This window comes from Euphorbia lathyris, chromosome 4 (genome assembly GCF_963576675.1).
Source record: "Euphorbia lathyris chromosome 4, ddEupLath1.1, whole genome shotgun sequence".
Lineage (NCBI taxonomy): Eukaryota > Viridiplantae > Streptophyta > Magnoliopsida > Malpighiales > Euphorbiaceae > Euphorbia > Euphorbia lathyris.
Window position 1 is genome coordinate 10120243 of NC_088913.1, and position 26402 is coordinate 10146644.

General features: G+C 33.6%; 2 protein-coding genes, 5 non-coding genes and 3 pseudogenes across 7 annotated transcripts; 1 reads left to right on the top strand and 9 right to left on the bottom strand.

Moving 5' to 3' along the window:
* Positions 1-5422: 5422 nt before the first annotated feature.
* On the bottom strand, positions 5423-16996 carry LOC136227841 (large ribosomal subunit protein eL38z/eL38y-like). The gene is made up of 2 exons (XM_066016608.1): positions 16968-16996; positions 5423-5629 (listed from the first exon to the last, which is right to left on the bottom strand). Exons 1-2 carry the CDS (start codon positions 16968-16970, stop codon positions 5423-5425), a joined length of 210 nt encoding a protein of 69 aa, XP_065872680.1. The 5' UTR covers positions 16971-16996.
* LOC136228362 (small nucleolar RNA SNORD25) lies at positions 5910-5980 on the bottom strand (annotated as a pseudogene).
* On the bottom strand, positions 6197-6338 carry LOC136228373 (small nucleolar RNA snoR136). Its single transcript, XR_010688694.1, has one exon. It is a non-coding gene; the product is annotated as a small nucleolar RNA snoR136 (small nucleolar RNA).
* Positions 6418-6501, bottom strand: LOC136228371 (small nucleolar RNA SNORD25). Its single transcript, XR_010688692.1, has one exon. It is a non-coding gene; the product is annotated as a small nucleolar RNA SNORD25 (small nucleolar RNA).
* LOC136228350 (small nucleolar RNA SNORD25) lies at positions 11631-11714 on the bottom strand. The gene has a single exon (XR_010688675.1). It is a non-coding gene; the product is annotated as a small nucleolar RNA SNORD25 (small nucleolar RNA).
* LOC136228372 (small nucleolar RNA snoR136) lies at positions 11879-12018 on the bottom strand. The gene has a single exon (XR_010688693.1). It is a non-coding gene; the product is annotated as a small nucleolar RNA snoR136 (small nucleolar RNA).
* On the bottom strand, positions 12086-12156 carry LOC136228383 (small nucleolar RNA SNORD25; annotated as a pseudogene).
* LOC136228374 (small nucleolar RNA snoR136) lies at positions 12322-12460 on the bottom strand. Its single transcript, XR_010688695.1, has one exon. It is a non-coding gene; the product is annotated as a small nucleolar RNA snoR136 (small nucleolar RNA).
* LOC136228385 (small nucleolar RNA SNORD25) lies at positions 12609-12678 on the bottom strand (annotated as a pseudogene).
* Positions 16997-23378: 6382 nt separating the features above from the next.
* LOC136226644 (large ribosomal subunit protein eL20y-like) lies at positions 23379-25537 on the top strand. Its single transcript, XM_066015252.1, has 4 exons — positions 23379-23476; positions 23606-23721; positions 23823-23857; positions 25072-25537. The coding sequence occupies exons 2-4, from the start codon at positions 23694-23696 to the stop codon at positions 25411-25413; spliced, it is 405 nt and encodes a 134-aa protein (XP_065871324.1). The 5' UTR covers positions 23379-23476; positions 23606-23693; the 3' UTR covers positions 25414-25537.
* The last annotated feature ends 865 nt before the right edge of the window (positions 25538-26402 follow it).

The window sequence follows — 26402 nt, forward strand, 5'->3', positions numbered from 1 at the left end:
TCCAAGAAAATTAGATAATGCTGTAGCAATACAAAAATTTCAAGATCTACAGGATAGTAGCTTATTAAAAACCATATACAAGCAGATAATATGTTTACCACCTTCTAAACTAGCTTGTACAAAGGGTGACACCATGTTATACACACGCTATAATTGAACGACCAAAACTGCACAAGAAAGAAATTCTCCAAAACTGTATGGCAAGTCAAGTCCATTAAATTCCAAGCCTGACTTTGCTCGGTTGAGATAATAGGATATGGAGCAGGACATATGATACTATTAAAATAGTGGAAACAAATATGAAGTTGCAAAAACAATTAGACGTGTGTTCAGCTTTCAATGTTGTCACCACATCTTCCTTCGTTAGTGAATCTGTAGAATCCAGTACCTTAAAACTCTTAGGCAATAAGCTGGCAAACTGATCTAAACTCTCTTTTAGACCCTGCCTTACTCTTTATAACCAAGTAATTAGAACAACACAGCAAGTGTTTAATTGAAAATATTGCAAAGGGTATGGAAATGTAAAATTTTCCACTGATAATTAATAGATTATACAATGCTGCTAACTTTAGTTCTAGTCCATCACAAATCAAGATGAACAGTTCGAGACACATCTATGAAATTTAAAGAAAATTCATTTGCTGTCGCTTATGTTTAACTAACAAGGCTTATTTGGCTATGGTTCTTGAAGCCACACAAGGAGTAACTAATAATCGGATAAGGCAGGATAAAGCATAACTTGATGGAGTTGTTCTTAAGTTAGGTTTGATAAAACTGAACCATCAAGCAAAACATAAAGACATCTCTGGCTTTTACCATGAATTAGCACATGGATAAGGTCAATAACTAAAGAACCAGTAAAGGATACCAAGAGCTCTCGACAGTCCGCCTCCAACAGTGCTCCAAAAGAACCAGTAGGCTTCTTTCTAGCCTGGGCAGTTGCTCGGAAAACCTGTTCAGTAATGAAAAATGTTTCGGAATATGACACTCCAAGAAGAATAAAAAATCTACAAGGGAGCAATAACCAACCATGGCTGAAGGATAAAGTCATTTCTATTTTGTAGAGAGACATCCAGACTTACTTTGAAGAAATTTGAAACGTAACTATCAGAAGACACAATTTTCACCAAAACCCTAAGAGTGAAAGACAGCCCAGAACAGCCAAAAAATTATGAGAGATGAAATGAGATATTGCAGGACGTAGCCCTAACTCCATGTTCAGACGAGCAAGCGGAGGTTAATTAGGGATTGAGGGTGGCAGGGGCAGTTGAATTAGGGATTGAGAGCAGAGAGCGGCTTATTCAGGAAACCATTTCAATGCGTGTATTTCTAATTTTGGTCTGAAATTTCGGTCTGAAATTTTGGGGGAAAGCCAAATTTGAGGAGGGAACTCTTGGCTGTAAAAACAAAAATCTTTAATAAGAGATTTATTGGTTAATAGTTAAGTTTTATTTGTTATCAAATTTTTTTAATAATGGGTTTATTTGTTAATATTTATTTATAATTTAATTATTTGTTTATAATATAATTATTAAAAATTTATTTTTCTATCAAAACTCTTAATAAGTGATTTATTTCTTACTATTTTAATTATTAAGGGATTTAATGTTATTAAGGAAATAAAAATAAAAAATATTTTATTGTTGAGTGAATTAATAAGCGGAAATTTTAGTAAAATTTAATAAAAATTTATTTTGCTTATTAATAATATAATGATAGAATTTATCCTTATTATATAGATGGATAGTATATTTTTAATAAGTGTATTTCAGCCCCTTATTAAATTTTGCTTATTAATGGTCATTTTTCTTGTAGTGTCCACCTTCATCTTTTGTCAACTTGATTCCACATTCGACTGGCGTGCTGACGGAATTGCAATTTTCCATCTTGAACTTCTTTAAGATCTCCTTTGCAAAACCACTTTGAGAAATAAAAATTTTGTCGTCATTCTGCTTCACTTCAATGCCAAGATAATATGACATTAGACCAATGTCAGTCATCTCGAACTCACGAGTCATAGTCTGCTTGAACTCCTCAAACATCTTAGGATTGTTGCCTGAAAAAATGAGATCATCCACATACAAACAAACAAGTAACATATCTCCATTTTTCACTTTTGCATACAGTGCATATTCATGTGGGCATTTGACAAAACCATTTTCTTGAAAATATTTGTCAATACGACTGTCCCAGGCTCGTGGTGCTTGCTTGAGACCATAAAGTGTCTTTTTTAATTTTAGCACTTTATTTTCTTGACCTTTTACAACATACCCAGGTGGTTGCTGGATATAAATTTCCTCTTCCAAATATCCGTTGAGAAATGCAGATTTCACGTCCATTTGATGAATTCTCCACCCGTTTTGAGCAGCTAGAGAAATTACCAGTCTGATACTCTCCATTTTGGCAATAGGAGCAAAAACTTCATTATAGTCAATTCCGGGTTGTTGACTGAACCCTTTCGCCACCAATCTTGCTTTATGTCGGACAATTTCACCGTTTGCATCTTTCTTTGCTTTGAACACCCATTTAATTCCAATGGGTTTTTGACCTGCCGGAAGTGATGTCAGCTCCCATGGAGATCTGATAACAGGGTATCCTTGTCCCTTATAGTATTTCTTATGCCAATTCGGAACCCACATTAGTGGATGTTGATATGTGTTATCCAAGAATGATAATGTTATCAAAGACATGTGAAATAAGAATCAAGCTTGGATTTTTACTTGGGTGAATATAATATACAGTGATTTTAATTAGACGAATTACCATGTCAACCTTAATTAATATATATTACATGTGTTATAAGAGCAAGTGCACCCTAAAGAGTTGAGCTCTAACTAATAATAAAACTTAAAAAGCAATAGAGTTGAGCTCTAACTAATAATAAAACTTAAAAAGCAATTAAGAGACAAAGATAAAATGTCGAAAGATGCTTCTTATGAGATGAATATTAGGCTCAAAGGGGATAACTATAGGGGTAACACATTGTAGGTTAACCAAATTTTAAGTACAATGTTACTCCCGATAAGACTTTCATCATCTCATGTTTAAACTTATTGCATGCGGTTTTAATCCAGTATTTGATGCAAACTTATGTCTAGAAAGCAAGTAAAAACACTCAAATGTAAAAAAAAAAAAAAAAAAATTAAATGTTTGCTCTTAAGGATAAAATAAGCTCATAAGACATTGGGTTTCCATTGTGGTCCAAGTTCTCCAAAAGTTTAAATTTGGTTTAAATGATAACCTATGAACTAAAGAGTTAATAATAAGCTAAACGATCAAAATAGACTAGATGCAATCCTAGGACTTAAGTTTACAAATTACAAAACTTAGGTCTAGACTTAAACAAACTAAACAAGTTAAATACAAGTTCGAGCTAAGTCTTCCAAGAAACAAATAACAAAGCTTAGATTCGAGGGAAGGCACGATTTTAGACACAAAACACCTAAATTGGGTATACAACTACTCAACAAAAGCTGAAAACAAAAGCATGCAAAAAAAAAACTAACAATTGTGAGAAAAATAACTGGAGGAGTTTATCCCACTTCTCTGCACTTAAAACACGTAATAATTCCAACATTGCATATAAAAAGAGTAAAAACGAAGTATAGAAAAGATAAGATGGAGAAAACTCTATCATTGACCAATGGAGGTCAGTGGCGGAGCCAGGACCTATAGGTCGGGGGGCTAGACCGTTGACACAAAAAAAATTAAATGCTACTTCAACATATTTATAAAAATATAAAAGACAAATTATATCATAAAAATGAGAGTAAAAAGTATTTGTGTATCTATAGTAAGAAAATTAATACGTTTTTCCTAAATAAAATAAAAACAAATAAACGAAACTAATTCCCAACATAGTAAATAAATCATAATTTAAATTAAAGTAACATAGAAATATTAAATTATTACTCTAAATTTGAAATCCCTAAATTGATTAGAAATCCTTAAATTAGAAATTCTAAATTAAACCTTAAATTAGAAATCCCAAAATTAATTGTAATTACTAAAAAATTTCTAAACAAACAACATATTAATAGTCCTCTAAATTAGAAATCTCACAAAGAAACTCACAATTTAACAATCTCTAATTTAGAAATCATGAAACTAAACCTACAAATAAAATAAAGAATCAAAAATAAAAAACTTATTTGAAGTTGAAAGTTGAGTGAGGTAGAAATTAGTTGATCAATTTGGAAATTATCCCTAAATTAATTTATTAGTTGAGTGAGGTAGAAATTAATGGACCAATTTGGAAAATATCCATCCCTCTCAATATTTTGTTATTTGCTTTCTCCCTTTCCATCTTTTTTTTAACCCTAAACAGCCCAAAACGACCGTTTTAGGCTGTTTAGGGTTAAAAAAGATAGATGAGAATGGCGAAAATACCCTTCCCATCTAAAAAGAAGAAAACACATTTGTGTCTTCTTCTTCGGCGGTCATGATTAGAGGGGCTCCAGCCATAGCGGAACCAGGGTTTAAAACCCCTATGTACGGGGTTTCCGTTGGGGCGGGAGGATCCGTCCCTAATGGAGGTGGCAGTCGCGGCCAATAAAATATTGCTCTCGAAAACAAAGCTCTACGAAGTATTTTAAGTTGGAGAAATAATGATCCACATAGCACTGGAAATTATTCATGGATTAGACAATTTATTGAGAGTCAAGGGTTATTGCTGTCATCTCCCCTGTGGGCCATGTAATCTCTTTACCAGCATTGAATCATCACCTGCTTACATGTCGTTCCTAAGGGCCCTCAGTGGTCTTTTTTTATCGGCACTTGGTCATTGAAGCATACAAGGCTAGGAGACCAATCAATCTTTTGAATTAAGTTGATACACTCCTAATGTATTAAACCTTTTTGAAAAGAGGGTATAAATTTAGCACCAATAAGTTGGCGTCTGGAAACTAAAAGCTATTCCCAGAACTATTTGGAGAACACCCACCAAAATCTTTTCTTGTTCTCATCCCTCAAAATTTTTAATTATAAAAATAAATAAATATAATAGTTCAACATTTTAAACAAATAAAAATATAGATATTATTTTAATACTAAAATATGCTCTTCAATTACGAAGCATTGCTCTTACAATGGAGGAAACAAGGTAACTGATGAAATAAAAATATTTTGCCAATTTTCACTTCCAAACTCACATAGAATTAGATAGATGTAACCATTTTATATTTGCTATAAACGTCTAAAGACAAAATGAAAAGGAATAATAAACAATGTGGGTAAAGAATTCTCTTCAATCATTCAATCATTCAACATAACAAGCTTCATAATTTCCATTAATAAACTACAGACAACCAAGTATGAAATTCCAAGTGACAACCCAAGTATATAACTCAGAATCTTAATCGAGACAAAAATGAAATCGATGTTGATCTCTTACAAACTAACCAACCTCGCATCATTCGTGCACTCACAGATCATGAACAGTTAAACCTGGAGGGAGAGATTGTTTCAATTTATCTGCCTTCTCAGAGTCGAATACGCAAAGGGTGTATAGGTACTTGGAGCAGCGGACTTTGAATTTGACAACATCTTTGCTCCTCTTGATCTTCACAGAGCGTGCATCTTTCCTTCTTGCAGTGAGAAGGAAATCCTTGATCTCATGAATTTGCTTGGGCTGTAAAAAAGCCAATGCCAGAGTAAAAAGGTCAAACCAAACTCACTCAGTTCCTGATATGTTCTTAAAAGTTGCATTTAAATGTGTACATCAAAGTTCGCAAGGGGAAAATATTGTGCAAATGCAGCTCACAAAAGATATGTCCTATAGTTGAAAACTCATACAGACTAGCTCAGTTTCAGATATGTTCTTAAAAGTTGCGCTAAATTGGGTAAAGCAAAGTCTGGAAGCGGAAAATATTGCAAAACTGCAGCTAAAAAAAGATGTACTAAGAAGTTTTTAGAACTCAGTCCCTTAGATGTTCTAAAAAGTTGCGATCATTACAGGTCTGTAGGACTCATCACAGTTCTGTCAATATTTTACCTAAATTTGAAAAGAAAATGAAAAATAAATGCAATTTCCCTGATGGAGAAGGGGAAAAAAGGAGAAAATTTTAAAAACTTAAAAGTGATGACCTGTTCTGATCTAACATGTAATTCTTTGTTAAAGCATGACCTTAACTCCTGCAAATCACATTGCAGGATATGTAGAATTCTTAATTAAAAACATTTGTAGCCATGGGCAAGAGAATGTAGTTTCCCGACGTCCAAATGCAACAGAAAATTCAACCTTGGATAACGAGGGAAACAAAAAAAATTTAGGCTTCCATACAGCTGCATTAACTAATTGAACTTAGTGTAAAGCTGTAATCTCAAAATATAGACTGCAACGAAAGCCACAACACAACAGTTTGCCAAAACGACATCAAAGCATAAAGGCAAAAAAAAAAAAAATTGTGACTATGTAGAAAAAACTCAGTCCCTTAGATGTTTTTATACTTGCAATCATTTTTTGCAAATCATTACAAGTCTGTAGGACTCATCACAGTTCCATCAACAAATCATGCTAAGAGATTGTACTATTTCAAAGAAAAAAATAAGAAATATAGTTGCTTCAGCAATGATGCCCCCAACTCAACAATGAGATGAGGAAGATATAAGAAGAACAACACAACCACTATTGCTTCAAGGGAACGAGTCAAGAGGGAATCGAAGTCCACACAAACTAGATAGTGGAGCACTTTCCATACTATATATTGTTGTAGATTTTGGTAAAATGGCTCTTTAGCCTTTGTTTGTCTTTTGTGACTTTAAGTATCCCACATGAAAAACTTTTGAGATAGTTGAAGAGTTTATATTGGGTTGGGCTTGAGGAGTTATTAAATTGTGTTTAGTGGGTTTTACAAAATAAACAGCACGCGCGCGACGCCTGCCCGACCGGACTGGGCCCGATTTTTATTTGGCCATTAAATATTTTAAACCTTTTTGACTATTTCTTAACAAGTTAAAATCCTATCTCCACTATCCCTGATTTTACTCAACCCATTACGTTTTTCTCTCCTAAAAAGTTGTCCACTACAACGTGCTGGAAAAAGAAAATATGTTGTTGGTAAAGGAACAGTCTTACTCAAATTAACTTCTGGAAAAAGTTTATCATTGAATAATGTTCTGTATGTGCCTTCACTTCGTAGGAATCTTATTTCTGGTAGTTTATTAAATAAGGCTGGTTTAAAAATTACTTTTGAGACTGATAAGGTGATTCTTACTAAAAATGGGACCTTTGTAGGGAAAGGGTATCTAGGTGATGGGCTTTTTATCATGAACATTGTTGATGTTAACTCTGTTGGAATTAATGCAAGTTCTTCTGGTTCTGCTTATTTATGTGAGTCTTTGGACGTTTGGCATGGTAGATTAGGACATGTGAATTATGCTTCTATTAAAAGGTTGAAAAATATGCATGTTATTGATATCGTGAATTCTGAGCATGAAAGAAAATGTTCTATTTGTGTAGAAGCTAAATTTGCCAAAAATCCTTTTCCATCTGTTACTAAGAGAAGTATTGAATTGCTTGAATTAATTCATTCTGATCTAGCTGACTTTAAGAATTCCATAAGTAGGGGTGGTAAAAGATGGTATATGACCTTTGTTGATGACTTTTCGAGATACACCAAAGTATATCTTTTAAGATCAAAAGATGAGGCTGAAAGTATGTTTCTAAAATATAAAATGGAAGTAGAAAATCAGCTAGATAGAAAAATAAAAAGGCTTAGATCTGATAGAGGTGGAGAATACGGAACTAATTTCCTTAAAACATTTTGTGAGGAAAATGACATTATACATGAAACTAGTGCGCCATATACACCACAACAAAACGGTATAGCGGAAAGGAAAAATAGAACGCTTAAGGAAATAATGAATGTCATGTTAATTAGTTCTGGTATGCCTGATAATATGTGGGGGGAAGCTGTTTTGTCTGCATGCTACATTTTAAATAGAGTTCCTCATAAAAAATTAGACAAAACTCCCTATGAGCTTTGGAAGGGGTATTCGCCTAATTTAAATTTCTTGAGGGTTTGGGGTTGTCTTGCCAAAGTTGCTTTTCCATCTTTTAGAAAACCCAACATATGGCCAAAAACCTTTGATTGTGTTTTTATTGGATATGCTTCTAATAGTGCTGCCTTTAGATTCATGGCACTAAATGACTATAGCATATGTGAATCTAGAGATGCAGAATTCTTCGAAAATGATTTTCCTTTAAAGAAGAATATTGTGAGTGATGATGTTGGTCCCTCTAATACTGTATCTGCTAGTGATTCTCTTGCTTCTAGTTCTTTGGAAAAACATGATGAATGTGAACATGAACCTAGAAGAAGTAAAAGAAGGAAAATAGCTAATAGTTTTGGACCCGACTTTGTTTCCTCTTTTCTGCTAGAAAATTCAGATAGAATAGATGATGTTTTTATGTCTGCCTATCTAATAGAAGAAGATCCTACGACATATAAGGAGGCCATAACCTCTGTAGATGCTAATTTTTGGAAAGAGGCAATAAAAAATGAATTAGACTCTATTATGGTCAATCACACTTGGGATCTAGTCTCCTTGCCTAAAGGGTCCAAAACTATAAAACTTAAATGGATCTTCAAAAGGAAAAGAAGACCTGATGGATCAATTGAAAAGTTCAAAGCTAGATTAGTTGCCGTAGGCTATAGTCAAAAAGAAAGGAATTGACTATTTTGATACTTATTCTCCTGTTACTAAAATTTCTACTATTAGAATCTTAATTGCAATTGCAGCAATACATAATTTGGTGGTACATCAGATGGATGTAAAAACAGCTTTTCTAAATGGTGATTTAGAAGAAGAAATCTATGTTCAACAGCCTGAGGGAAATGTTGTACCCGGTCAGGAAGATAAGGTATGCAAACTGAGGAAGTCATTGTACGCCCTAAAACAGGCACCCAAACAATGGTATGAAAAGTTTAACTCCACTTTACTTTCTGATGGGTACGTAGTTAATGGATCAGATACATGCGTTTATTCTAAATCATTTGGATCAAATTATGTGATTGTATGTCTTTATGTGGATGATATGCTTATCTTAGGCACTAATTTAGAAGCAGTGAATAACACCAAAGCCTTCTTATCAAAGCCTTCTTATCATCAAAATTTGACATGAAAGACATGAGAAAAGCTGATGTAATTCTTGGTGTCAAAATTACAAAAACTGAAAATGGTTTTTCTTTAGGACAATCACATTATGTTGAGAAGTTATTGAAAAAGTTTGATAGCTTTGATGTAGTGCCAACTAGAACACCCTATGATCCTAGCATATGTCTTACTAAAAATAAAGGAAATAGTGTTTCACAAGAAGAATATGTTAAGATTATTGGGAGTGTTATGTTCTTAATGACTCATACTAGACCTGACATTGCATATGCTGTAAATAGATTGAGTAGATATACTCACAATCCAAATGATGAACATTGGAATGCACTTCGCCGTTTACTTAAATACTTGAGAGGTACCATGAACTTTAATTTGCATTTTAATAAATTTCCTGCTGTTTTAGAGGGATATAGTGATGCAAACTGGTCATCCAAAAATGATTTGGTGTGTTCCACTAATGGTTATGTTTTCGTTTTGGGTGGTGGTGCCGTCTCTTGGAGATCATGCAAACAAACCTGTATTGCACGCTCAACCATGGAATCAGAATTTATAGCACTAGAACTAGCTAGTCAAGAAGCAGATTGGTTGAGAAGTTTATTGGCAGATGTCCCATTGTGGGGGAGATCTAATGCACCTATCTCACTTCATTGTGATTCACAGGCAGCCATGGGTACTGCAAAAAACAGTGTCTACAACGAAAAGAAAAGACACATTCGCATTAGACATAGTGCATTAAGACAACTCTTGAAACATGGGGTAATTGCCTTAGATTTTGTGAGATCAGAGAAGAATCTAGCTGATCCGTTCACTAAAGGGTTACCTAGAAGAATGATTCTAGAAACGTCGAGGGGAATGGGCCTAAAGCCCACTGATTAAAGAAAATATGGTGGATACCATACGTGGTCAAACGAAACCATACTATCTTTTTATAAACTATATTTTACCCATTCCTATGACTTGTGATAGTGTGTGTATATTCCATAGCCCGTGGTGTGGTGGTTCATTTATATGAACTTGATGGATGCTCCTTTTGAGGTTGAGTTATGAGAAACTCTTAATGGTCTCTTATAGAGATCACCTACATGTGTGTGAAGGTGGGTCGCCTTCTATGAAAGACATTGGGCTGTCTTTCTAGAGCACTCATGAGATCCAAGGTGTGCGCATGACCATTAAAAGCGCTAGTGTTTTTATCGCGGAGCAGTAAAATTTCGTTTAAAGGTTTTCTTTACGTGTTGTGAGGGTCTCAGTTAGAGTTGTAGAAGTTCAAGAGCAATTCACTTCTAAAACTATAACACGTTGCCTCACATCACTATGTATCAATTCAATCGAAAGATATTGATGCTTAAGTTTTTAAAATCTGTAACTTATTGCCCAGAAAAGATTTATTATTGTTTTTAAAACTGTTTTGCTATAAAGCCATTTGTGGGGGATTGTTGGAGATTTTGATAAAATGGCTCTTTAGCCTTTGTTTGTCTTTTGTGACTTTAAGTATCCCACATGGGAAACTTTTGAGATAGTTGAAGAGTTTATATTGGGTTGGGCTTGAGGAGTTATTAAATTGTGTTTAGTGGGTTTTACAAAATAAACCACACGCGCGCGCGCGCTCGCTCGTTCGCGCGACGCCCGCCCGACTGGACTGGGCCCGATTTTTATTTGGCCATTAAATATTTTAAACCTTTTTTACTATTTCTTAACAAGTTAAAATCATATCTCCACTATCCCTGATTTTACTCAACCCATTACGTTTTTCTCTCCTAAAACGTTGTCCACTACAACGTTCATTACGCTTTCTTCTCTGGGCAATTAATTATTTTACTGTTCCAAAGCTTCGCCCTAGAGTGCACTAGTGCGTCGCTCGCTGTGTAAACCTTGGTTGACGATCGGACTTCCAGATTGCACCAGAGTCTGCCGTAATCGTTTTCAACGCAGTGGTTCTGTCCACGACACAGCTTTTTCATTCCGATAAGTTATTTGGATTCCCTCTTTTGTACTTACAATTACTATATATAACTAAAGGTCCATAGAATCAATATATGGTGTAAAACATTTTGCAGCCTCTATTATAGGTAAATTGAACAGATTTTGGGAATTCAAGGTTTCTAAACATGTAAATCGATAGACAAAGCTATGTACAACAGAATTACACTAAGATTCATACTAAGTATTCAACAATGCAATAAAAAAGTGCTTTATTTCCGGTATTCAAGATCAAATGGCATAAATTAAACACTACACTGAGGCATAATGAATATTATCTTTCAGATCTCACTCTCCTTCAAAACGGAATAAATCGAAGCAATGCCAGAACAATAAGCAGCATGTTGAGAAATATATCAATTTTTAGGTACTGCTTTACAAGTTAAACATAAAAAATTTAAATCAAACCAAAAGCTGATTATACATAAGGATAGAATTAGACTGACATGCAATATTTATAGTTGACTCAAATTGTTCAAAACCAAAAGTAAGAACAGCAAAATTGAAGCTCATAAAAGAATATGTACTCAAAAGGTGTTTAGAACTCAGTCCCTTAGATGTTCTTGAAAATTGCGATCATCACCGCCAATCATTACAGGTCTGTAGAACTCATCACTGTTCTGTCAATATTTTAAAATAGGAAGAATTTTTTAAAATAGCCTAAAAAGGGATCACCTCATCCAACATGTAATTCTTTATAAAAGCATAACCTTAACTCCTGCAAGTCACTTTTAGTGATATGTGGAAATTCTTCAATAAGAATTTTTTTTTGTAGCCATGAGCAAGAGAATGTAGTTTCCCGACGTCCAAATGCAATAGAAAATTCAACCTTGGATAGCGAGGGAAACAAATGTTTTTGGCTTCCATACAGCAGCATTAACTAAACAAACTTAGTGTAAAGCTGTAATCTCAGAATAAAGATTGCAATTTAAGCCTTTATAGTTCGCCAAAAGACATCAAATCATAAAGAAAACAAAAATCGAGACTATGTATAAGAAACTTAGTCCCTTAGATGTTCTTAGACTTGCAAATCATTACAGGTCTGTAGGACTCATCACTGTTCTGTCAATATTTTAAAATAGGAAGAATTTTTTAAAATAGCCTAAAAAGGGATCACCTCATCCAACATGTAATTCTTTATAAAAGCATAACCTTAACTCCTGCAAGTCACTTTTAGTGATATGTGGAAATTCTTCAATAAGAAATTTTTTTTTGTAGCCATGAGCAAGAGAATGTATTTTCCCGACGTCCAAATGCAACAGAAAATTCAACCTTGGATAGAGGGAAACAAATGTTTTTGGCTTCCATACAGCATCATTAACTAAATAAACTTAGTGTAAAGATGTAATCTCAGAATAAAGATTGCTGTCGGAGATTAATATAAGATATATGATTGGGCCTTAGCTATCAGCTCGAGCTTTTAGTTCAATCGGTTCCTTGACAATTGCAATGTAAGCCTTTACAGTTCGCCAAAAGACATCAAATCATAAAGAAAACAAAAATCGAGACTATGTATAAGAAACTTAGTCCCTTAGATGTTCTTAAACTTGCGGTCATTACAGGTCTGTAGGACCCATCACTGTTCCATCTAAAAAGTGATGACATTTACTTTTTTTTTTTAAAAGAAAAAAAAAAGTGAAAGAAATATAGTTGCTCTAGCAATGGTGATCCCAACTCAACAATGAGATGAGGAAGATACACTACAAAAAAAAGAGCTATCACAACGCACAAAATCCGTTGGTGATTGTCTAATTTGCGTCGGTAATCGTGATCACCGACGGAAGACCGGCGGATATTGATGTGTCGGCGTTGACCTCGTAGGTAACCAGCTGCGACAATTTTTCACCGACACAATTTTCAGTCGGTGTTTTGTGTCGGTCACTCCGATAACATCACCGACACAATATGTGTCGGTGATCTTATATTTTTTAATATTAATTTAAATAATCTACCGACAGATATTGGTCAGAAATTGGATCGGAAATTGTAAATTATATTCAAAATAATTTTTATATTTTCTTTTTAATCTATTTATTTGGATTGAATGGAACTCATATATATATTGCAAAATATATAAAAACTATAAGAATTTGATACTAATCAAAAGATGTTCTAAGCTTACTATATGGACTCAAACTAAGCAAGATTATCACACAGCCATGGACATGATACAAATTTCTATGCCAGAAACGGAAAATTATCTTATAAAAGACAACATGTTATTCTATAAACATTCTCCATAATAGCCATCACTTCAATAATTCTATCTTAGTCCTAAAATTGCATGAAACTTACGGTTACGAAATGAAGATCAATAAGCTGATGAGCAGCGGTACAAGTAATCTTATCACAGTATTTTCATAATTTCATATTCTCTATGAAAAAATACATATTCATATTGACAGAATGTATATTGAGAGTTACATATTAGAAAATCATAAAACAAACTAACACCCATCAAGCTAAAAGAGTTTTCAATTATATTAAAGTTAGAAACCCATTGCATTACAAGCATAGGATTTCTTACATCAATTATCACTATACAAAGAGAGAAAGGGAGTTCAATAACTTAAGGTAAATAAGTATATTTCAATAGATTCAAAATGTACCAATTATCACGAAAACGCAGCTCCTCACTGCAATGCCACATAGACAACTGCAATGAAAGGTCAAGATAGTGAATTAGCATAATGAAATAATGAGACATACATATAGCTGTGATAAGCAAGCTATATAAATGGTGAACCAATTAAAATGCATGATAGAAAATTTAGTACCTCGAACATCAGATCCTCAATTTGGGAATAGTACAGGTTAGCTGCCACCATTTTAGCCAATAAGCAAACATCCCTTGTCACCTCAGGAGTTACCCTTGGATTACCTGCATTTCATATTGAGAATTTGTATGAGAGAGAACTTTAAGGTGACATATAAATGTGCAGGTGACATATACCTCCCACTATAAAGCCTCATGAATCTCCTGCTTATTAATGTCTTTGGCATACAACTGTGCCAAACAATTCCGAATCCTGAACAATAAAAAGGAAAGAAAGGAGTAAGAAAGTTAGAATGTTTTAAGATCTTTTCAATGAAAAGTTCTATGAAAATGATTAGCCCTTTGCTCAGACTTGCAAACCATGATATTTTTATGAAAATGTGGAACTTCCATCAGACTTACACACCACAGCAGTAACAGAATTTTCCCAAAGAGACCTATAATTGAAAACTTTAAAGAAAACAAAACAAAAACAAAAAAGCCATAAGGATTGGATTTAAAACCTTGCAAGCTTCTGAAGCAAAGATCCACGGACTGATTGAGTAGGATGAGCAGTCAAGATAAGATCTACTGTCTGATTCTTCAGTGCATCAGAAACTTCTTCAGGAGATTTTTTCATGTCAACAACAAGTCACTTGAGGGTTTCTTCAAAGTCTGATTCAGTTCTTGCATTGCTCTCATCCTGAAAATCTCCCTTTTTCAACTTGTTTCGTCCCATGTACTATTTCTCAAACAGGAAAACAAGAACACTTATGTTACTTGACTAATTAAATTAATGAAAACTGTAAGAAACTCAAGGAAAAAAGGACATGAATCTGTTATGATATGAGAAGCAAACAATAAGAAATCCAAGGAAAAAAGGACATGAATTTATTTCACAAATACAAAAGTTATTCACAATTTCACAACCAATTTATTTATAAAGGGAAACTCACAGTAAATTGAGCATTAACCCCACCTTGGCTCCACAATTGAGGAAATGCAATTAGAAAGGACTTGTTTCAACTCATTGAATTCCAATTATTGCATTGAGGAAACACGAAGTACTTTATCATCATCCTCCGTACCAAAATTAAAACCTGCAAACGAACACCAGTGAAGTAGAATAATCAAAAAGTGGGAGTCCAAATCACTAAATAGAAGCAAAGATGAGAAGTGATAAGATCGATGGTCCACTCCAAATCACCAAATAAAACTTGTCTATATATCCATTGTGGCTAACCATTTTCAGAACTGCAATCTGCTTCATTATTCTCTCTGTTTCTTTCCATTTTCATGCTTTTCCTTAAAAAACAAAAATTGTTCCAACTATACGTAGTTAATGCGATCATCTTCTTATATTTTGCATATATTTTCAAATAAATTGTAGTCAAACGCTTAAAAATTCAGTTTCTTACGAAATAATATGTAAATAATTAATTTTTCTAATTAATCTTTGAAAAGCTCACCAGTTACCTTTCAAATGAAACTTTATTAATCCAACTAGATGCAAATGGGTATGATATACACTAATTTCCCAACAATATCAATATCATCAAAAACATGTATTTAATCAAATAAAGGCCAGCAGACTATAATCTGTCTTCCTAATAAGTTAAGACTATGAAGAAATTTAAGGTTTTTATACCTCCAAATGTCTACAACTAAAGATGGATAAAACAAATTGCTTAGTAGGAAAAAAGAAGCAAGCTTCGTGAAATTCAGCTTCTTAGAACAAAACACGAAGAGAAATATGAGATGGATACTTGGAGAAGAGAGTAGATGGAACGCATGCGAGCAGATCTGAAAGAACGAGAACAACGATGCTAATTAGAGAAAGAACAGTCGCAGCAGCCGGTGAAAGGAAGAACAGGAGCATCAGCACCGGATGTTGGTAGCAACCAGCGCCGTCTTGGTGGAGGCAAGGAAGAAAAACGATTTCGAGAGGAGAGAGGGCGGGGTTCCAATTTTTGATTTGGAAGCACGGGAGAAAATTAGGGCTTTTGGTTCCAAAAGAGAAAAACATTGTATATTAGTAATTTGTTTTTTAATTTTTATTTTATGATATTATATTGGTTCTAATTCATTTTTTTAATATTATATTCACATACAATTTTTTACGATTTTTGTTAGGTTAACATTTTTTTTGATAGTTTATTGATTTTATATTCGCATACAATTTTTGACAATTTTAATATTATATTCACCTACACATTTTTTGGTAGGTCCACAAGTAAGTTTTGTTGGTGTCATCACCGACACTTATAATTACCTACAATAAATGTAGGTCATAAGGGCCAAAATAATCCCATTAATAATCACCTACACATTCTAGGAATCCGTAGGTGAGAGTGTAGGTGATTGCCGACACAGAGTTTTCGTCGGTGTTCCGTCTGTATTACCGACACAAATTTTCCATCGGTCCATTCCGTCGGTGATAGCGTTTTTTCTTGTAGTGATATACTAAGAACAACACAAACACTATTGCTTCAAGGGAACGAGCCAAGAGGGAATTAGAATCCACAATGACTAGATAGTGAAGCATTTGACAGCCTATATATATATAACTAAAGGTCCATATAATCAATATACAGTGTAAAACATTTTAACAGAATCAATTCAGTTATTATATTTTAATGAAATCTCCCAAGAGTAACTCTAAAAATAAAGAGAAGACACATTTCAAAGCATACATATTAGATTTCGAGGGTCAGAAGACCAATTGAAGGTTTCTAACCCTAAACAACTGGCCTAATCGATAGACAATGTTTAGTATAAAAGAATTAAACTAAGATCATTATGTATTAATAGGTAGTTTTCAACAATGCTACAAAATCCAGTGATTCATTTACTATTTTCAAAATCAAGTAGCATAAAACAAACACATGATAAATATTCATGTCAGATCTCACATTGTCCTCCAAAACGTAATAAATCAGTAAATACTTGTAGACTTTTGGTTGGATCTGATATGAAATCCATCTTGGTCTCAAACTCGGTATTCAAGGAATGAGAACAAAAACAAGTACCAGATAAAATAAAAACATAGTACTGCAGAATCATATAAACGAAATGACATTACAAATCTAAAAGACGAGAATAAAAAATACTGCTAGATTACCATTTTGAATGAAGCTCTGCGATGGCTCTGGTTTCAGCACAAGTGACCAGCCCCAAAACCCTAGCTTAGGTTTCTCAACATATATATAAGCCAGTTTTTCTGAATTTTGATTTTTTTTTTTATTAATGGAGTTTAAGAAATAATGAAGAAAAAACGATTATTAAAATAAAAATATGAGTATTCTTCCACAAATAAAATAAAAATACGAGTATCTTTTTTTTTCTGAGAAATTAATATGAGTATTTTTCAAAATCGTTTACACCCACATTTGTTTTTTTGAAAAAAAAAAGTTTCATTAAACAAATCAACGTATAAGAAATTTTAAAATAAAATCTGGAGGGGCAGTATCACACTCTACTAGTTCTAGCAAAGAATGAGAAGACCTAGCTAAAACATGAATCACTCTATTCGCAGAACGACCTATAAATCTGACAGAAATATCATTGATACTAGAAATAAGACTTTTATAATCATCTGTAATTGAACCATAAAAAGAACGAAAGTATGTTTAATAAATATACTCCACCACTTTGAATTGGTATTTTTATTATTATTATTATTATTATTATTATTATTATTATTATCATTTTTTTTTTGGTAGAAAAGGAAAAGAAAAACGAACAACAACAAACTACCCAGGAATTAGCCTAGGGAAGCTAACCCCAATCATATCTTCTAAGAGAAGAGGAGAGATGAAACTAGGGGAAACAGGAAGGGTAGTAACGCCTAACGTCCCTTCATGGCCCGCCGCCGCCAAGCGATCAGCAACACGATTCTGCTCTCTAAAAATGTGTCTGAACTCTACGAACTCAAAGGAGGAGCAAAGCCTTTTAATAGCTTTGATGAGGTTGCGACTGTTAAGACCCATAGAATGATTCTCAGAAATCATTTTGATTGCTTCCAAATTATCAGACTCCACAGAGAGCCTCTTAACACCCAGCCTTTTAGCAAGATTGATTCCAGTAAGAATAGCCCAGGGCTCCGCAGAAAAGGAAGAACCCAACCCTAAATTCTGGGAGAACCCTGAAAGCCAGGCGCCCCCTGCATCTCTAAGCACACCTCCAGCCGCAATCTTACCGTTACTGAGGCAGGAACCATCAGTATTCAGCTTCACAACCCCCTCTCTTGGCCTGCTCCATCCCACGAGATAGACATCATAACACTGAGAGGCTCTGGCAAGGGACTCTCCTTTGAAACTATCGATAATAGAGAAAAGTTTTTTCGAGAAGAAATCAGCTAAGTTTGTCATAAAAACAGTTTTATCTCCAAAAATCTCCTCGTTTCTCCATTTCCAAACTTGGTGACAAATAATAGCAAAGAAAATGTCACCATGCTCCATGTATGGAAGCAACTTTCCTCTAACACCATCAGAGAACCAGTCGACCTCAGAATGTGCCATGAAGGAAGAGAAAATATGGTGTGGGAGAATTTTCCTTCAAACCTCTTTACTATTAGAGCAATCTCTAAGAGCATGGCACAAAGTCTCAACATGGCCTCTGCATCTACTGCAACCTCTTTACTATTATTATCATTTAGTTGTTTTTTCATGAGTTTTTTTTGTTTATTAAAATAAATAAAAATTATAATATTTGTAATCTAAACTATAAAATATAGATACATTATTCAACAAAAATAACTATATATTATTAAAAATAATACAAAGCATGATATTGGACTATTTGTTTCAGTTGGTAGCTAATAGTTATTGTTGTTACAGTTATACCTGTTCGAACCTACCAAGCTTTTATGTAAAATTGCTTAGTTCAAGTCCAGCCCAACCCACTATTAATTTAGACGGGTTCGGATCGGATTAGGTTTGGACTTAAAAATCATATCTCAAATTCAACCCATCTAAAATATATATAATTTTTAATTATAAAAAATAAAATTTATACTTAAAATTAAATATTTAATATATAAATCTATTAATTAATATTAACTTATTCGAACCGTGTTTCAAAAAAAAAAACTTATTCGAACCGGGCCTGTTCGTGCTATTTTTATTAATTCCAAACCTAAAAAATAGTCAGGCTTTAGCAGGTCTGGACCGGACCTAAGATCAATTTTCATTGCCCAAACCCGACCCAAATGACATGGGTCTGGACAGGCCGGGCAGGTATCCGACCTGTGGAAAGGTCTTGGAGTTTTTTTTTTTATAAGAGACAGAAGAGAAAAAAAAGAACAGAAATAACAGTTAGCCTGGAATTAGCCTCGGAAAGCTAATACCAGCCAAATCATCCTGCAAAACAGACACCGTACTAGAAGGAAAAGAACCTAGGACCGTAAATCCTGGAACACTCGACCGGGCCATAGAGGCAAGTCTATCGGCCACACGATTCTGCTCACGAAACACATGTTGAAAGCGAAATGTTATCAAAACTCAGACTTAACTGATTAATTATTAGTGGTTGGTAAAATTGTGATTAGTTGTTGTTGTTAGTATATAAAATGTATAAGGTAAATATTTTAGAGAGAAGTACAAAAATAAACATTGTGGTTACACCTGTTTTCGAACAACACTCATGTAGTTTAAAAGTTTGCAAAATGATACCTTGTACTTCATTCCGTTAGCAAACACATACCAAATTGATTAACGGTATTAAAGTTCAAAAGGAAAAGAGTTAATTTGGTCATTATATTTAATTATTTTATAAATTAACCCCCTTATTATCTAATTATCACAAATAAACCTCAAAATAAAAATTAAAAATCAAATATACCATCTTCTCCATCTCTTTAATTTCTTATTTTTGCACTTCTTTCCATCTCTCTTCTCTCTCCTCTTTGCTAATTTCTCACTCTAAAATCAATTGAATTTCAGGTATTTGCTTTCTCTCTTTTTTATAACTTAATTATAACTAAATTTATTATTTATCTCTCTTTTTTTAATTAACTTAATTATAACTGCTGGAAATACACTTTGGATGTACATTTCAAGATCTGTGACATTTGTTATGAAAATACCTCCAGTAATTTTTTTTTTTGATGAAAGGCTGGGACGAGTTCAGGCTTGCATTCCGACATCCCAACTATGTTGGCACCCCCTAGGCCAAGCCAAAACAAACCCAAATATTATTAAAAAAATGAAAGAATAGTACAAGAAGGAGTCAAAGAATGCGTAAATGTGAAACGTTACATAAATCGTCAAAAACTCAAGCCTGACAGAAGTTAGGAGCGGAGGGCCACCAAAAAAGAGCTGAGGCCGTGACCCCAAAAAGAGCCAATGCGTCCGCTGGTCTGTTGCCCTCGCGGTAGATGTGAGTTAGGATGAGTTCCATCTGAGAACATAAGTGTAGACATTACAACCATTGCTATCTTATAGTCCAAGGGACAGACTTTGATCGATTTTTGAGTAATTTTAGCACTTCTCAGATTATCAAATTGATCGTCTAAGGAAGCACTGTTGTCTTGGCAGACGACAATCTTTGAACCAACCTTGGCCAGTTGTTTAAAATCGAGAAATGTGTCCATGAAGAGAATTGGGGATTGATTGGAGGTAATTTCTTGATCAATTGCAGCGATTATATTGGAGGTAACAACACCTTCATCCCATAGTGCTTTATACATAGTAATATGAGCCTTTGGAGCTACTCCACTTGCAGTTCCGGGAGCATAGCCGAAAAACGACGTAGTTTCAATGAAATTCCCCACCGCGGTACTCAGGGCCGTCTCCAGCATTTTGGAGGCCCTAGGCGTATTGTACATTTTTTTTCATATCTAAATCTAATACTATTTTAAAAATAATAAATATTAAATAGTAAAATCAATAAATTATTAACTACAATTCAAGTCATATAATAATTACATAAAACTAAAAAATTATTTTTTTTCTTGCTTTTGTACATGTAAAATCGAGTTTTTTTTATATATTTAAAATCAAGTTCTTATCACCAGTCATGCGAGAAGCAAGCAGACGATAAAGTATTAATTTCTGGAAATTAATCTTGGACGGCTGAACTCGAACCTAATCGCAAGATTGTGTAGAAAGAAAGAGAAGAATATATCTTCGAGAATAAAAACTGGTTGAGTCGTGTATTTATTATGAATTACAGGCTTAAATCACTATTTGGACATCGATTGATCCAAAGAATCTTGTCATTTGGCGTTTGATCTATCCAAAATTTTATCATTTGGCCACTGAACTATCCCAATCGGTGAAATTTCAATCCAATTTAGATGGAAACTTAATAGAATTATTGACATATGATGATATTTTGATAACTAGACTTGATAAATTTTAGTTTAGAGATTTGTTTTCTTGTTTTAATCTCATTACTTATTTGGGTAAATCAACTTTAAACCGTACGACATGTCAAGCCCATATGTCAAAATATCACCACATATCATAAGGAAACAATTTTATCAAGACTTCATTAAAATTATGTAGAATTTCATCAATTTGAATAGTTTATGGTCCAAATGTGACCAAATAATAAATTAGTGGCCAAATGTTAAAATTTTAAATAAATCAGAGTCTAAATAACATTTTATACCAAATTACTAATTGTAATTTATAAGTGCATTTCGTCTTGTAATTAAAAAAAAAAATTTAAAAATCACAACAATAACAAAATAATAGTTTATATATTGTTTCCAAATATGAAAAAAAGTTCAGAAAAAATCAGGGTGTTGTCAAAAGAAAGAGAAAAAATAAGAGAAAAAATGAACCAATAAATGTTGATCCAAGGAATCATCAAAATTGGGTGAAATTTCATCGATTTAAATAGTTTATGGTCTAAATGTGATCAAATAATAAATTAGTGGCCAAATATTAAAATTTTAAATAACTCAGAGTCTAAATAACATTTTGCACCAAATTACAAATTGTAATTCATAAGTGAATTTCATTTTGTAATTTATAAAAAAAATTAAATATTTAAAAATAACTACAATAATAAAGTAATAATTTATATATTCGTGTTGTTAAAGAAAGAAAGAAAAAATAAGAGAAAATGTAAAAAAAAATGCTAATCCAAGGAATCAAACTCTCACCCCTTATAAACATCTCCACTATGTCTTTACCATTCAGCCTAACAGTATCTTTTGTTATATATGTAAATCTATATACCTTTTAACCATAATTTTTTTTAATAATTATCAAATTTTTAAAAAATTCCGGTCGGAGGCCCTAGGCGGCCTCCCCCTAGAGCCGACCTTGTTCACCTCCGCCTCTTCCGTCTTCACCACTGCCTGTTGAGTGAAAATATTGGTGTGATTCCACCTGGATATGAGCAGGTTAGAAAATATTTATTGCTCCTTGGCGTGGGAGGTTTTGGCAAAGACTACAAGGGAGAAATAATGGTGGAACGACCACCACCGTCGGCTACATACCAATATTCATAAATTGTAAAAAAAATCCAAAAACAGAAACATAAAATAGATTATAATATTTTGATTAAACTTGAAATTAAGATTGAAAATCAAAGGAGAGGGCGCTGGTTCGACAGTTCAGCCGTTCGTCCGATCATTAGATCGTCGTGGCTCCGTCGTTCATCTTCTCCGTCTTTGGTTCTGCCATTTGTCTGGTCGGTATTCGTTGTGGCTCCACCTCCGTCTTCATCGTCGCGGCTCGTCCGCCGTCGTTCATCTGTTGTAGCCGCTCCGACCTGCGTTGAGATCTGGAATCTAAGTCGATCGATGGTGATGATTTGGATCTAGTGAGGTGGACATGGGATGTAAAGTGCTCTGTTTTATATTTTGATTAGATTGATTTTTTTTAGGATTTCTGATCTGTTATGAGGGGTTTTTCATTTGAGGCGATTTGAACCCTGACCACCGCCTTCTCATGGCTCCGCCTAATTCCACCGCCGGAAGAGAGAGATAGGGGAGAGAATTTAGGAGAGAGAAAAGATGAAATTAATATAAAAGAAAAATAAAAAATAAAATAAAATATAATTAAGCATAAATTAGTAATTTAGTATTAAGTGGGATCCACTTTTATTTGTTAGGAGGTTAAAAGTGATGAGGTGGCGCGTTGACCATACGTTGACTTGTCAAAATTACCGGCTGTACACTTTAGTAAGAGTTCACTAAAAGGTTGTACAGTTTGACAAAATTTTGATTGTATACCAAAATGTGATTATGAATAAATGTTGTAAACCACATATATAATTTATCCATATAAAGTTTAATGTAAACTTCAGTAGCATTTATGTTACTTTCGTGACACCGTGAAATTTTGCAAATTTCAATAGATAAAATGAGGGTGTTATGGATAGTTCGGTAGTGAATAATATAATATAATGTAGTGGGGTTTAAATAGATATATAAACCTAAATAGGCCACTCACTTGGCTAGTTTTGTTAAAAAAAAAACCCAAACAAACTCCCAAACAATTCATTTACTCTGAAAAAAATAAAAACTCCTAAACAATTAATTTACTACTATTCATTTACTAATATATAAGAAGAAAACCCTACTCTTATACGTCCTCCATAGCGAGAGTGAGAGGTCGCCGTCATCGCATATCTTCCCAGTTGCTTCTCTTCTCTCCGAAAATGGGTTTCAGGGTAAGATTTAAAGTATAGCCTGGCGGTTGATCCAATAGCCTTATCATTAAAGTATAGTGTGGCCGTTGATTTAGGGTTCATTAGGAATGAAATAATCTTTGGGTTTATGGATTTCTTTTCTGGATGCAGTTTCACCAGTACCAGGTTGTTGGAAGAGGTTTGCCCACTGACGCTGACGAGCACCCCAAAATCTACCGGATGAAGCTGTGGGCCACTAATGAGGTTCGAGCAAAGTCCAAGTTCTGGTAAGCCTTTTTTTTATTATTTATTTATTTCAATTTAGGAACTGAATTGGGTGTTGTATTTCGGAGGCATTTGCTAATTGATCGTTCTTTTCTTTAAACAGGTATTTCCTACGGCCAAGTTCTTGCTATCAATGAGGTATAAGTCATGAGAATCAATTTTCTAGGGGAACAATTGATGATCTGATAGATTTTTTTTTTTTTATGACAGAATCCTTCTAGCGTTTTTTTTTTTTCTGTACATATTATCATTTTTGGTTTGCTGTGATGTACCTGCTCTTTGATATTTAGCCGCCTAACTTTTTTGTAATGCAGATGCGTGTTCGTACTATCATTTAGAAATTTTGTTGTGCAACCATAACTATTTGCTGAAGTTGTATGCTTGTTTTGAGATTCAAATTGAATCATGTGTTATTTTTATCTAACCTTTTATTGTTAATGGCACATTTCATGCATAAGCTGTATTAATCATGTAATTAATTGATTTTGTTTGCGTAGCCTTTCTAGATATGTAATCAAACTATTAAATTGCTTCACAATCTGGTCAGTCACTTGACTCGTTCCCTTGAAGCAACATTTCTTGTGTTGTTTTCTTTTTGATATTTCTCCCTGTGCTATTCTACAGAGATTTGGGAGAACAAGTGAGCAACTACACTTCCATATACAATTTATTTTTTAACCTTTTCTTTTATTGTATTTGCAAGTATGTTGTTAACTTTTTATATTTGTTTTAACAAAATGTAAATTTTTTTACTGTTGCATAACAAATGTTTTTCAACCAAAACTATTTTCTGAAGTTGTATGCTTGTGCTTGTTTTGAGAGTCATATTGAACTAGTCCCTGAAGCTTCACTATCTGGTCAATGTGGATATTTTTCATTCCCATTTGACTCGTTCCCTAGAAGCAATAGCACTTGTGTTGTTTTCTTTACCATATGTTTCCTTGGTGAGTTTCTGTTGCTTTAGGAGAACACTGGGACAACTACATTTCCTTCAATATTAATCCATATATTGTTTGCAATTAGAACTATTTATGCCGAGCATACCCTGTGGCAATTGCTTGAGAAACACAGCTTTTTTTAATAATTCTATTCTCCTGTTGATTTTGTGCTTTTGAAAATGTATTATGGTTTGTGGTCTTCAATATTTCAATAAAGCATATTATGATCTATTTGGATCTGGATACCTAAATATTCAAGACTGCTTGAAAGATGTTGCATTGTTTAGTTGAGTGTCTTGGCTTGTTGGATAAATATGTCTATAGTTTTTGCTTACTGAGTGAGTGGTGAATTGAACTTGTCATTACTGTGGATTTTATTTTGATAGTGTAAATCTGTATGAAAATGGTTTGCAGATTTATGAGAAAAACCCAACTAAGATCAAGAACTATGGGATTTGGCTAAGATACCAGAGTCGCACTGGGTATCACAATATGTACAAGGAGTACAGAGATACCACACTGAATGGAGCTGTGGAAGATATGTACACTGAGATGGCATCTCGTCATAGAGTGCGGTTTCCTTGTATCCAGATCATCAAGACTGCTACTATTCCAGCTAAGCTGTGCAAAAGGGAGAGCACCAAGCAGTTCCATAATTCGAAGATTAAGTTTCCCTTAGTCTTCAAGAAGGTTAGGCCACCAACTAGGAAGTTGAAGACAACATACAAAGCTTCCAGGCCCAATCTATTTGTCTAACCCGAAGAGAGTTTTGTTTGTAGGTTTTCTTTATGGGATAATTTGCTCAGATTTGACATTTTTGTTTCCCGATCTTAAATTGTCTGTACACAGTTTCTTTCTTTTGCCAGTCTTTATTTCTTTCCCCAATCCACATCAATTTTCTTTATTTTCTTTTTCTTTAATTGGAAAATGCATTTTTTATCAAAAAAAAAAAAAAAAAAAAAAAATTGGAAAATGCATTTGCTTTTGGATTATGAGTGACAGATCCATGATTCACTGATGTGAGGTGCTTATGGTGGTATTTTGTAATTTATGAATGTTAAATTGATATTTTTTTAGATTTTTTTACTTAAAAAAAAACCCTGTATACAATTGTTATAAAAAAATTTAACCCCTGTATACTCCCCTGCACCTCATTTCTTTCCCTTCCTATAAAGGGAGGGGGAAGAATATACTTTCTTTGAATGTTAAATTGATATTTTTTTAGATTTTTTTACTTTAAAAAAAACCCCTGTATACAATTGTTATAAAAAAAATTAACCCCTGTATACTCCCCTGCACCTCATTTCTTTCCCTTCCTATAAAGGGAGGGGGAAGAATATACTTTCTTCAAATAGTCATAATGATTCGTGAAAGAAAGAAGCTTTTAAATTTGTATGATGATAAATTTTTCGTAATATGGATTGTTTTAACTGAATTGTTAAAAAACAATCATATATTTTTATTTTATAAAACTAGTATTGATTAAAATTGTTAAGGTAACGATTTAACACTTTATCCCTTATGTTACTAAGACTATATATGCAATCATATAAAAGTTGTAACTAATTAAGAACATAATTAACTTGTTAATGACATTGAAGTTGTTTCTAGCAGACATACAAATTTTCTACGTTCCTTCATCAAATTAAGATGATGGTAACCGCCCACCAAATCTTTTATTTTCTTATTAAATACAATTTAAGGGTAATGATTATTATGACTTTTGTAATGATCCTTTATTAAGG

Excerpts from the sequence above, each read along its gene's own strand:
- LOC136226644 (XM_066015252.1), top strand. The coding sequence starts at position 23,694 with ATGAGGTTCGAGCAAAGTCCAAGTTCTG. Across the intron at positions 23,722-23,822 it reads CGAGCAAAGTCCAAGTTCTG|GTATTTCCTACGGCCAAGTT; the intron begins GTAAGCCTTTTT and ends TTCTTTAAACAG. Across the intron at positions 23,858-25,071 it reads AAGTTCTTGCTATCAATGAG|ATTTATGAGAAAAACCCAAC; the intron begins GTATAAGTCATG and ends AATGGTTTGCAG.